This window comes from Sitophilus oryzae, unplaced genomic scaffold, assembly GCF_002938485.1.
Source record: "Sitophilus oryzae breed Bouriz unplaced genomic scaffold, Soryzae_2.0 scaffold_706_pilon_pilon, whole genome shotgun sequence".
Lineage (NCBI taxonomy): Eukaryota > Metazoa > Arthropoda > Insecta > Coleoptera > Curculionidae > Sitophilus > Sitophilus oryzae.
The window spans coordinates 282,283-294,916 of record NW_022147314.1 but is presented as its reverse complement, the minus strand read 5'-3'; the positions used below and the strand labels follow the sequence as shown (position 1 = coordinate 294,916).

Below are 12,634 nucleotides of genomic sequence, written 5' to 3'. Positions count from 1 at the left end.
GGGAACTCACAATAGATCTCTAAGGTCGCAGTGATTAGTCCCCCTCCTACTCACCGCATGGACATCAAACTTACGTTTGACATCCGTGCGGCTTGAACCATGCTTGAACAGCATTTCAAGTGATGTATAATTCTGGGCCTCTGCTCCTAGCGACCTGCATTTCAAATCCACGCATCGCGTATCACCGTTCGTCTAAAAATTTGTACGTGGGTTTAAGTTTGGGTTAGTTTGGGTTTGAGAAGTAAGAATTGTACATTTTTTCTTGCAATTGTACCTATGTACTCCTTGACTATCAAATGTACCCAAAATAGTACAATTGTACCTATTGTAACAACACTGGAGGAAAAGTTTCGTGATAAGAACTTATATGTATAATAACCTAAAAATGCTCCAGTTTTAATGGCGACCGCGGTTCATTCAGTTAAAAACACGTGTACACGAGGAGGCTGCTGCTGTATCAGAAAAGAGAGAATTTCTTTCTATACAATGTGTAAGAAAGTATATACCCGAAAAGCTAAAAATAATGTATTTGACAGAGAATCAGCTGAACTGAATGAATCAGGAAGTTTCTCAAAATCGTAGCCTATTCAAGATCAAATTACCGTTATCGATAATAGAAATAAAGCAATAGAACCCTGTAAAACTGAGCCATTTTGTAGTAAAAATTCAGATGTCAGACCCAAACCAAACCAAATCAAGACAATTTAATTTTTTTTAAACCGGAGGCACAAGAGCTTTTCGCACGAGCGAAAAACACCCTACTTATATACAGGTTGTCCTAGAAATAAGTGCAAGTATTTTAAGGGTGGTAGATCTCGATAAAAGAAAGATATTTGCTCTTTTATCGTTTTTCAAACAAAATCAGTCTTTTCAAAGTACAAAACAACGCAGTTATTTTACTTTGAAAAATTAAAAAAATTTTTTTGCTCAAATTTTGAGAACCACTGGATCTTTTCTGGATTTTATTTCTTGTAAATTTAATCTACTACCTATGTTGCCATATTATCAAGAAATAATGTTTTTAACTAAAACTAAAAAATTCAAAACATTCAAATTCCGAATATTCAAAAGTTTTTTTATGCGAAAAAAAGCCTCATAGGCGTGTTTCTGGGGTTCAACTATACTACCAGTTAAATACTTGCTCTTATTTCTGGAACGCCTTGTATAGATAAATAAAATATATTTCTTCTTATATGGACCGGTTGTCTGTTTTTCCCGGGCCGGTTTCCACTTCCCCATCCACCCCTGTTGCAGTCTACATAGATGCTTCCGTAACTTCAGGAGGCACAGATATAGGCATCTTCTCAGAGGAACTAGACATCCGATGATCTTTAAGGCTTAAGGATCAGATGGCTGTAATGTTCTACAAGCAGACGCTATAAAGGAAGCGGCCAGTGGTATACGAGAGAATCGCTGATAGACCAATATGAGATAATGTGATATACTCTGACAGCTTGGGCGCTTTATGAAGCATCACCATTTAATCAGTGAGATCGAAAACTGTGATGGACTGCTGAGAAGCACTGTCCTGGCTGCGCTAAGGCGGGGCCACTCGGTGCCAGGCAATGTGGTAGGCAACCAAGAAGCAGACAGACTCGCCAAAGAGGGGTCAGAGGAGAGGCCGTGGCAGATAAGCCACCACTTGCAACGATCAACACACTGAAAGAAGAGAAGGCTATAGAAACTACTATCAAAACCAAGCAGCAAGAGACGTGACAACACAGTGAGGATTGCGCTACAGCTCAAAGACTGTGGCCAGTGGTAAATAGCATAAAGACGAAACAACTACTAGAGCACAAAAATAACCTAGTACACATAATTTAAGTGTCATCACTGGAAACTGCCCCACGGGGGGTAAACCTCGTGAGATGGAAGATTTCCAACGACTACTGCAGAGAATGCGGAGAGGAAGAAGAAACCATAGAGCATCTCCTGTGCCACTGTCCGACACTGGAATACCGGCGCTTTAAAACTTTAGGGCAAGGTTTTTTGGAGGGATTAGAGGAAGCAGCAAAAGCCAACATGAGCGACATCGGAAACTTTGCAAAGAGCTGGAAGTGCTTTAACGCAAAGAAAGAAAGAGAGGAAGGTTTGGCACAATAATAACAGGGGTATCGACACACTGTTAGAGCCACGCCCGACCACCGCCAGCAAATAAGCATAATTATTGGTGACAAGTAAATGGTATTAAATAAAAAGAGAAGTGGTGAAAGCAACACCACTACACCAATCCGACCTATTGCTTTTGGCCAACAGCACGACAAAGTTTTCAAACAGTCCAAATGTTCACCTCATCTTCAACTAATGTTGCTTAACTTCAGATGTCAAGCTGGAACCGCTGTTATATGGATCTTTTCTCGCTAAAATTTATCCCAGATAATTTTAATAGCCATCCATTTAAGAACCTATTTAAATTATTTTCAGTTTAAAACAGGGATAGGTAATTAACAAATAAAAGACCATGTAAGACTTGAAAGTGTATTACTTTATTACATAATAATCACTTGTAAATATGATTCACCAACAACTAACTCTAGTGGAATATAAGAGTAATATATAGGAAAAATTCTTTATATCAAAAAAGAAAATTTATAAATCGTAATATATCTTAATATACATTTCTTCAAAAAAGTAACTAAAAATTATTGGGTTAGATGCGATGAATCACGATATTCACTAAATAACTCTACAAAACATGGAATATATACTCGCAATATAAACTCTTTTATGTCTGTAAAAATCATTAGAATATAACAATTTCATTTACCTAAGTACACACACATATATAAATTAGTTTATATAAAAATAAAACTGTGGTCCGTTGGAAACTATCAGAAATTCAACAGTTGAACCAAAGTTACACAATATATTTACAAAAAAAATCTTCAAAGAATATATATAGTATTTTTAATACCCATTTAGAATAACACCATCCTTATTTATTATTAATAAATCAGTTGAAACAAAAAATTACCAACAAAAATGAACGTCGATTATTAATAATTTGTTAGATGTCACGTTTTTGAAGTTACGTTTCATGTTAATGTCATAACGCAAAATATGATATAAAAATGCGATATTCTGATGAATCCAAAAACTTATGCTTAATGTAGTAAACTATTTCAAAACGATTTAGGATCTCGATTTAAGGCAATTCAAAAAGCATCCGAAGCACTAAAAGTCCCAGAATGCACATTATATAATCTAGAAAAACCAAACAGAGCTACAGATTTCGAATTTAGAAGAAATATGTCTGCAAGCGTTTCCCGGAGCAAAATCCGAATTACAAAGAATACCCTACATTGTTTGAGGGAAGTAATTTACAAAATGTATGCGCGAAAGGATAAAATCACAGTAGAAACTATTTTCCTGCAATTTATCGAAGAATCTCCAGAAACTAAGATTTCCAAAAGTTCGTTATATTTGGGAATTAAAAAAATGGGTTTTCATTTCAAAAAACGGGATGGAAGAAAACAGTTATTGGAAATGCCTGGAATCAGATTAAAAAGAATATTATTTTTGAACAAATACCATGCTGCTAAAAGCGAAAAGCTCTTTACACCTGTTTTTCTGTAGAATTTTTACTTAAACGAGCCCTTAAATAAATATTATTACTGCTTGATCGACTTCTTGTTATATTATTTATTATACTTTTACTGCTTCAGACGCTTTTTGAATTGTCTTAAATCGAGATCCTAAATCGTTTTGAATATAGTTTACTACATTAAGCATAAGTATAAGTTAAGATATTCTTTGGTATAAGCCTTAAATCGAGATCTTAAATAATATAGGTATTTTTTTAAGAAAACTCGGTATCTAGTTAATAAAACAATATTTTTAAAATTAGTGCGCTTCTTCTATATTTTTTTTTATTATGTCAACATCTTTAGAATTTCATAAAATTAATTTTTATTATTATAAACCGCCACTGATAATATGAAATTTCAAGTCACTCCGCCAATGCAATAAGAAATATGTCAAGCATTTGACATGACAAAGGTCATAACCTAATTTTTTTCATGCGGGTTTAGATGGTGCAAGAAGCCGCATACGTTAAGTTACTAAAACGGCTGGTACCTCTAAATAGGTATTAAAAATACTATACAAAAAAATGTACTCTAAATACTGAACATGATGGAATCGGGACATTAGTAAATCGTCAATCAAATGGAATGTGGCTGAATTTTAAATAATAGATAGTAAAAAGGTATACAAATATTCGTAGAGAAGGGTAATAGTGAGACAGTTCTAATATACAAGGTCGTCCGAACTGTTATTCCGGAAAATTTGGCAGCATATTCTGCAGATAAAAATAAGTAAAAAAGTTCATATAAAAAGATGTCCTAAAATGTTTAGTTCCGGAGATACAGGGTGTAGAAGTTTCATTTTTATTTCGATTCTTTCCAAATAATTTCTGAAGTAACGTCAATATTTGGATGAAAATTGGTGTCTGGAAGTTTTTTGATATGAGAAATTTAATTTTGATGTCAATATGACTCCTATTTCTTAGAAAACACCACCTCTATGTGTTTTAACTGTTTTGAAGAGTAGACTTTTTTAGAGACTTTTTGTCTGTACCTGTATAAAACTACTGAGTGAAAAAATTACATTTCAGTAATTTTCTACCTAAAAAATTTTATTGACAAAAAATAAACATATTGAGTAGATACTTATAAGATCTAAGAGTTCACTGAAATTATAAATTTGGGAACTTTTTATTTTTTTAAATTAATTATAAATTTTTCTTCAAAAAATGATGATAAACAGTTTCTGTTGAACTTTTGGCACAAAAATATTCCAAATTTATGATTTCAGTCTAACAACTATTTAAACTTGTTTAATTTATGATCACGATACAATGAATACAAGGTATGATATGCGCAGGTTGGCCACTACGTCACAGGCGATAAACGGCACCATTGGTCTGCAAACTCCGCGCGCCAATTTCAAATTGTCAAACAGATGACACAATAAATGTGAAAATAATTTTTCAAATGGATGATTTGACGCAATATTTGACATAACTTTTGGGGTTATGTCCTAATTCTTCCCTATTTTAGGTCTTTTTTATTAGTGGCAATTGAACAATATGGATATTTTTTGTATGGCATATGACGTCACAGGTGGTATGCGCAAATTTAACGAAATTCGGAACGGTATCCATCATACCTTGGTTTCTTTGTACCATGGGTATTGATAATTTCGGTCCCAAATATAACCATTAAACGTAGCGATTTTTACAAATAGATCTTTTTTACGCAAAAAAAAATTGTAAATGTATATTTTTATGCAGTAATTTTATACAGGTACTGACAAAAAAAAATACTCTTCAAACCAGATAAAAATATGTAGCTGGCGCCCTCTACAAGTAGGAGTCATATTGACATCTAAATCAATTGACTCATGTCAAAAAACTCCCAGATACCAATTTTCATCCAAATATTGACGTTATGTACTTCCGAAATCATTTGGAAAAAAACCGAAATAAAAATTAAACTTCTACACCCTGTATCTCCGAAACTAAGCATTTTAGGACATACATTTTACGACCTTTTTTACTAATTTTTATCTGCAAAATATGCTGCCGAAGTTTCCGGAATACATTTCGGACCACCCCGTATTTTGCAGCTATAAACTTTTAATTATTTTTATAGAAATAAAACCAAAACTATTCATTCCAAAAACGTAAAACATGCTATATATAATAGTGACAGTTTTTTTACTATACTGGGAATTGTAACTAATTTAAAATTCATTTTATTAACTGCTTTATAAGAATCTGATGTGCTGATATATCTTTTTTTTATAGCTGCAAAAGAGATTTGAAAGCATGTCTCAACTGAGCTTATCAGTTTAATGCATCATTCTACTAAAAATAGAAAACTATGCCAAAATTTCAATTTCTCTAAATTCTTTTTTCCTCAATATTTAATGAACAAATCTATGAGTGAACTGATTAGCTGTAAACTTTTATAGTTTCATTTAAGTATTAACTTTTGACAAGACTTTATGTCAATTTTTAACGAATAGCACGGCAGAAGTCACTGTGACGGCGTTTTTTCCATTAGTAAAACGATGCATTACCACCGATTTAAAAGAAAAATCAATAAAGAATCAATTATATCACGTGACACAATCTTAAAAACTAGAATTATTAATCGAGATCTGCTATATTTCTCACATGTAAATATAGATATGCAGAAAAACTTTTAGAGTAAACCGAAACGTCAAAATATTCGTATTTTCCGATTTTTGTTCCCCACGTTGCATGATAAATGTTTTTGTTGTCTAATTTCTTTAGTTTCTAAAAATTTATCTGGATCAGATATATTCACACAACTTCTAACTCTACATCTGATTCTATTATATTTCCCTAAACGTAGTTTTATTATGTTAAGCTTTACTATTCTGATTTCTAAAGATAGTTCTTAAAAATTCCCTAATATTGACTACAAAGCACAGTCAGTTTTTAACTGTTAAGAATAAAATTTTATATTTTTATTTCCGATTAATATTAGTTGACCGAATAAAAATTCTCAGCTCTAAACTAAGAAATAAATATATAAAATTTTTATTAGATTAATTTGAGCCTACAAGAAATTAAAGAAATGTGCAAACTTGATATTTGTATTATTTATCAAAATATTTTGATATGATCTTTTTTTTTCTCTTAATATATTTATAGAAATAATAACGTTGGGGTTCCCTACTAAAATTTAACTACATTTTATTTTTTGGTAAGAATAAATATTTATACAGAGTAATCCAAAAGTTTAAAATAAGTTTTTATTTTTAATTTTTCCTTTCCTTGTAATTTAAATTTATTAGATTATTCATCATTCTCATTTCATATACCGGGTGTCCTAATGTTCCGTGGACATAGAACTACTACGTATTTTTGGAATCAAACTAAGTTCGTTGGACATAATTTACCTCTATACAAAAGTGCTTCGTTTGTCCGTTAGAGGGCATCAAACTTTAAGAGCCGTTATTCCGATTTGAATGAGATTTTGAGTGTCTAAATTTTGCTAAGTGCTTTAAAATTTGGTATTCACAAAAACTAAGAAATAGTACCGGAAGGGTGAAAACTACCCCTACCACTACATAAATTTTAGTATAAATATTTTCCAACTCACCCGACGACCGGTTTTTTTTTTCGTAAAACAAGTTATTGTTGATTCATACGTAACTTGATTCAAAACCTACGTAGTTGTTCTCTATGTCCACAGAATATTCGAACTCCCTGTATATTTTGTAGGTCTCTACTTTGGAAAAATAAATTCTCCAATTTTTTTTCTCAAAAACTATGTGATGTGACGTTTTTTTACAAGAGACAAAAATTTAGAAAATATAGAGGAACCATTTTACGAAAAGAAAATCTTTCGTCGGTGGAGTTAGAAAATATTTATACTAAAATTTATATAGGGGTGGGGGTAGTTTTCACCTGGTTTTCACCCTTCTCGTACTTTTTCTTGATTTTTGTAAAAGTCAAATGTTAAAGCACTTAGCAAAACATAGACACCCAAAATCTCATTCAAATCGGACTCTTAAAATATCTGAAAAAATGTGTTTATTTTTGGTACCCTCTTTAAGTTTGGTACCCTCTAGCGGACAAACGAAGCATTTTTGTATAGAGGTAAATAGTGTCCAATGAACTTACTTTGATTCCAAAAATACTTAGTAGTTATATGTCCACGGAATATCGGGACACATGAGAGAACATGATTGCTATTAATTAATTGCAGGTATTTAATAAAAATAATTTAAGAATATGTTAACTCCGTAATTTTCGAAACCGAAAAATAGTTTATAAAATATATTTAATACAACAGAGCCTTTGGATCACTCTGTATAGGAGCCGTAAAAATCGTGTTTTTAATAGTTTTCTCTAAAACACCAACTCTTAAAACAAAGTTGTTTTCAATAATAAGTACTATACATATAATTTGTACCTTAATATTTACAGATTTTAACCGTTCCTTCCATGCTCCTGATAAAACTAACATAAAAATAATTTGGCACTAATAACAACAGAACATATTTTTGTCGCGAGAAAACTATTAAAACGTCGAGAGTATAACATTGTTTATACAGATGCAGATCACTCTACAAAGTCTGCAATTTGATAGTAAATAATCTATATACTTCATCTGTCATCATACAAGGATCAAAAAATTCAATAATCAAGCGAGCTTTGAATTAGAAATCGTTTTTCTCTCATGATACCATGCAGGCTTGATCATAAAACTTCTTGATCAAATTGTATTTCTTTGAATATAATATTATATAATCAAAACGCCCATTGAACAAATAAATACTTATAATGTCTATACTTTTAGTTTCAATCTGTACTGATTTGGCAAAATTGGGGAAAAATACTTTAATAAAAAAATGGTAGTATATCTTACATGTTCAATAATACTAAAAAAGGGGATGAAAAGACAAAATTTGTGTCGTGACAAAAAAAAAGGTTTTCTTCGTCGTTATTGATTTTTGTTGTGCGTTTTGGTCGATTTGTTAATAGATAACTACATAAAGCAATCAAATATATTATTATAAAAATATATCACTAATAAAAATATACTTCAAACAACTGAACATAAAAATAACAGAAACCACATTAAAATATAAATATGTACAAAAAAATATATATGTATAAAATATTAACAAATATTTTTTGTCATGTAAAATCGTAAGGAAGAGTACTTATATATTTATATAGTACTATTTAATATTTCTCGGCGAAATATTTTCTCTAATAGTGTCGTGTTTATGTCAGTTAATAAATAATGTTTTAAATATATTTATTTGCTTTTTATGATTAATTAACAGTATTTTTAATTACCATAAGGACCTAAAACAATAAATAAAAAAAATTAAAAAATTTTTGAACCAACACATCTAAAATAACTGTAATCGTTAGAAATACTATTTTCAATAATAATTGTTCGAAAAAAAATAATTAAAAAAGATCAAAAACGTTTCTGTGTATTAAAATTGCTAAACAAAGTTTTATGTCAATATGGCAATAAATTACTGTATTTTATTGCACACAAGTACTATATGATCATAAATAAATTTGACATAATAAAATTGCAATTTTGAATATGTATTGCTTAAATATTCATCAAAAATTTTATAAAAAGAAATAGACTATTGTTTGTCTATTTCTTTTTATAAAATGTAGTTGGGCAATATCAAATCAAAATTACAATTTTTGTCTGAATTAATCATATTTATCAATAATCATACTGTAATATTTTCTTTTTCGTCTTCAAAATTACATTATCAGATTAATTACACAAAAGAAAACAGGAAATTGAAACACAAAAAAACCTATACAAATTAATTAAAAATGGGCAAAGAAAAAAATAATCTGTTCATATTTAAAACAGAGATCTAAAACCAAAATATTATAGATAAAATGTATCACTGTCCTTTATTTATTTAATATCTTTAAATATATCTTTTTCTTTAACTATCATTTCATTCTTTAAAAAAAATTTTTTTTATTAAATTTTGCAAGTACTTCCAAAAAGTTTGCATCAAACCATTTTTTTATTATTGAGATATTGAAAACTGGAGTAATTATTGGAAAAACTGGAAATCGTCCGATTTGCACAAAAATTGGTATACACCCTATTTTGACGTTGTAGATTACAAATCTGATTTTTTTTCTGGAGGTATCTTACCGTTTTCAGAAAAACAAAAAATTATTTCAACATTAAATCTTTTTTAATTTCTCACATTTTTAAGGTTTTTTAGCGCATATTTTGTTAGGTATTCAATAATCAATCAGGTTTTTGCTATTTTCTGTTACTTTTTTAACCCATTCTATGCATAATAGAGGAAAATTCGTTAAAATAAATTTGTAAACAACCTGAAAATGTTGGGTTATGTGTTTCTGACATTTAAAGCAACGTTGCCAATGCTAAACCTAAATTTAGCGCGTTTTATCTTGTATTTTTTCGGGTGATTAGGGATTTTAAATAAATTACAACCTATTAATGAGATCTGACAATAGTTATACAACTACAAATATATAACCATAAAGTTGCACGAAAGAGTTTTGTTTGCATTTGTATTATTGTCAGATTGTTTTTTTTAATTTTTGTCTCTCTTATTGCATAGGAGAGAGAAAGGAGGATATATGAAATGTGAAACTTCCATCTGGTCTCAATTTTCTTTGTTATTTTGTTAAGAAAAGTGTTTTTCGGTAAAATTTTGGACTATTTTTCTATCCTATAAAAGGTGTATCCAATCAAGTGTGGCTTTTAGATTAACTATAATATAATGAAAATATAGTGAAATTACTTTATAAGGTTGAAATAAAGAAAAATTCAATGTTGAAATTATTTTTATCAAAAATTATCAACAAAAAAAGTTGTTCAGAATTAAATGTTATACTAGTGAAAAAGTGCCAATTTTCCTAAATATTCAAGACGCTTAAAACACGTACTAGGCCTGCAGTGGTATTCTGTAAGCTCCGTAGCAAGAAATTTCTTGCCTAGCCTATGTTATTTTTATACGACTTGTGAATCGCTAGAAAGAAAATATTTATACAGAATCGCACTGACAATGCTGATGCTGGTAACTTCATAGCGTGGTCTGTATTTTAATGCATGAGACAGAGAAGAATATAAATGAAAGGTTGACAGACAGAGAGACAAAATAAAAAGTGGCATACAGTGTTGCCGATCTTTACGTTTGTAGGAAAATGTATGTAGAAAAAAATAAACTATTAAAAACTTTCATGTATACTACTGAAATGAAGATAATAAATTTAAGCTAAATTTAATCTATTACAACTGTAGTAAAATGAGAAAAAACTACTTGTGAAAAATAAAGTTCCAACCCTAGATGCAACATTTTTCGTAAACGCCTACTTGTGCGGTTTAAAATTTTGATCCAAAATCCGGCATTTATATTCAGAAAATTGGCATTTATATTTTTACGGTTCATTACTAGACCGTACAGAAAAATGATATGAAGTATCTGTATATTATGACATTTAGTATACCGGGTGTTTTTCAAAAGTGGCTCACCCCTATAACTTTAATATATTTTCAAATATTTAGGGATGTGACCGTGGTCGTATTGAAATGCGGCGCGTGTTCTAACAACGTTTTTATTTAACATTAATATAAATAGGACTGAAATTTAACAGAAACGAATGAGCACATCTGACTAGCTGGCGGCCCTCTTCACTGACTAACTGAGACTGACTTCGTTGACGGATGACAACGCGGACTGTCACTCGGTTCTTCTTTTCTCTGTGGACCTGGCCTTCATGACCAGCAAGAGAAAACTTCTCGAGGCAGGAGTACCTGTTTGCGCCGTCGAACCTCCGGGCCTGATACCGTTGGAGGCGGCAATGGCGTAGGCGCCACAGATAGAAAAAAGAGATTTGTTATGTTAGTAATATGCCATAAATGAATTATTGTGTTCCCTGACTCCCCACGCCCATTTTAACAAATCTCTTTAAAAAAAGTTATATGAGAGCCACTTTTGAAAAACACCCGGTATAGACATAAAATCAAATCCTGAGCAATATTTCTCTTTGGCTTTTTTCAATAATATTTTCTCACCTTATTATTGCAAACTTTTTGACACAAACCATATAATATATTTTGATTGGTACACTTTCTTGGACAGTGTTTACAAATTATCTTTGATCTAAAACAATTAATTTCTGTTTCAAATACTTTCTTTGATACAATCACATTTTCTTCTGTGGATCATCTAAAATCCACTGTACGAAATACTTCCCAACAATACGCGGTTGCCTATTAGAAATCGAGAGGAAATCCGGCATCCGCGCCGAAGGAATTCAACAGCTCCTGGTCTGTAAAGGCGGCGGTATCGCCGGTGGCCGAAAGATTGTCTAGGAATTCAAAATTGAAATCCGTCGTTTGCGGATTGAACGAGGCCAGGGCGTTAGTCGCGCTGTTGGAATTGTTCGAAGTATTCGTGAGCATGTTGCCGTTGGAGGGCTGTTGTTGCTGTTGCATCGATTGGCCGCTGATGGAAATGGACTGTGACTGTTGCATGTGGATGTTGGACATTGACATCTGAAAATGAGGTTCATAAAAATGTATTAATAGACGAAAGTACATTTGGTTAGTAATAATATACAGGGTATCCCATTAAAAAAATCATAACTAAGTTCGCGCTACAAAACAAAGCAGAATCGGACCTATGTTGATATGAAAAATAAATCTTATTTTTACGCGAACAATCTCCCCACGGGAGATGGCACCTCTTTTTTGAAGTTTGAACATTTCCTCGAAACTGTCTAGCCAAGAAAAGTTGAACCAATAATCCTACATGCTTTTCTTCATTTGAAAAATTCATGGCCAACTATGGTTTCTATTTAAAAAAACATATGTTCGTGTCATATGTCAAAAATGACAGGCTTTAGAAAAAATCAGAGAATACAAACTCATTAGGGATGTGGTTATCTACAATTTTTATCTGAAAACTTTTTGTCTAAAATAGATTAGTAGATAGTAAGTAAGAATAGATAGTAAGCAAGCAATAATTAGTAGTTAGTAAATTGTATTTGTCTGATAATGCTCGTATGAGCGAAACACGTGTCACTGTTTAATTTAATATAACGTTGAGACCGAGACTT

At 31.2% G+C, this 12,634-nt stretch overlaps 1 protein-coding gene across 3 annotated transcripts in view; it reads right to left on the bottom strand.

Annotated features, from left to right (window-relative positions):
- Positions 1 to 10,847: 10,847 nt before the first annotated feature.
- Positions 10,848 to 12,634, bottom strand: part of LOC115888292 (neurogenic protein mastermind) — a 206,404-nt gene continuing 204,617 nt past the window's right edge. For all 3 annotated transcript variants that reach the window (XM_030907968.1, XM_030907969.1, XM_030907970.1), the window contains one exon: positions 10,848 to 12,071. In XM_030907968.1, coding sequence (XP_030763828.1) covers positions 11,790 to 12,071 — 282 coding nt within the window. In that variant the 3' untranslated portion in view covers positions 10,848 to 11,789. The remainder of the gene's footprint in view (positions 12,072 to 12,634) is intronic.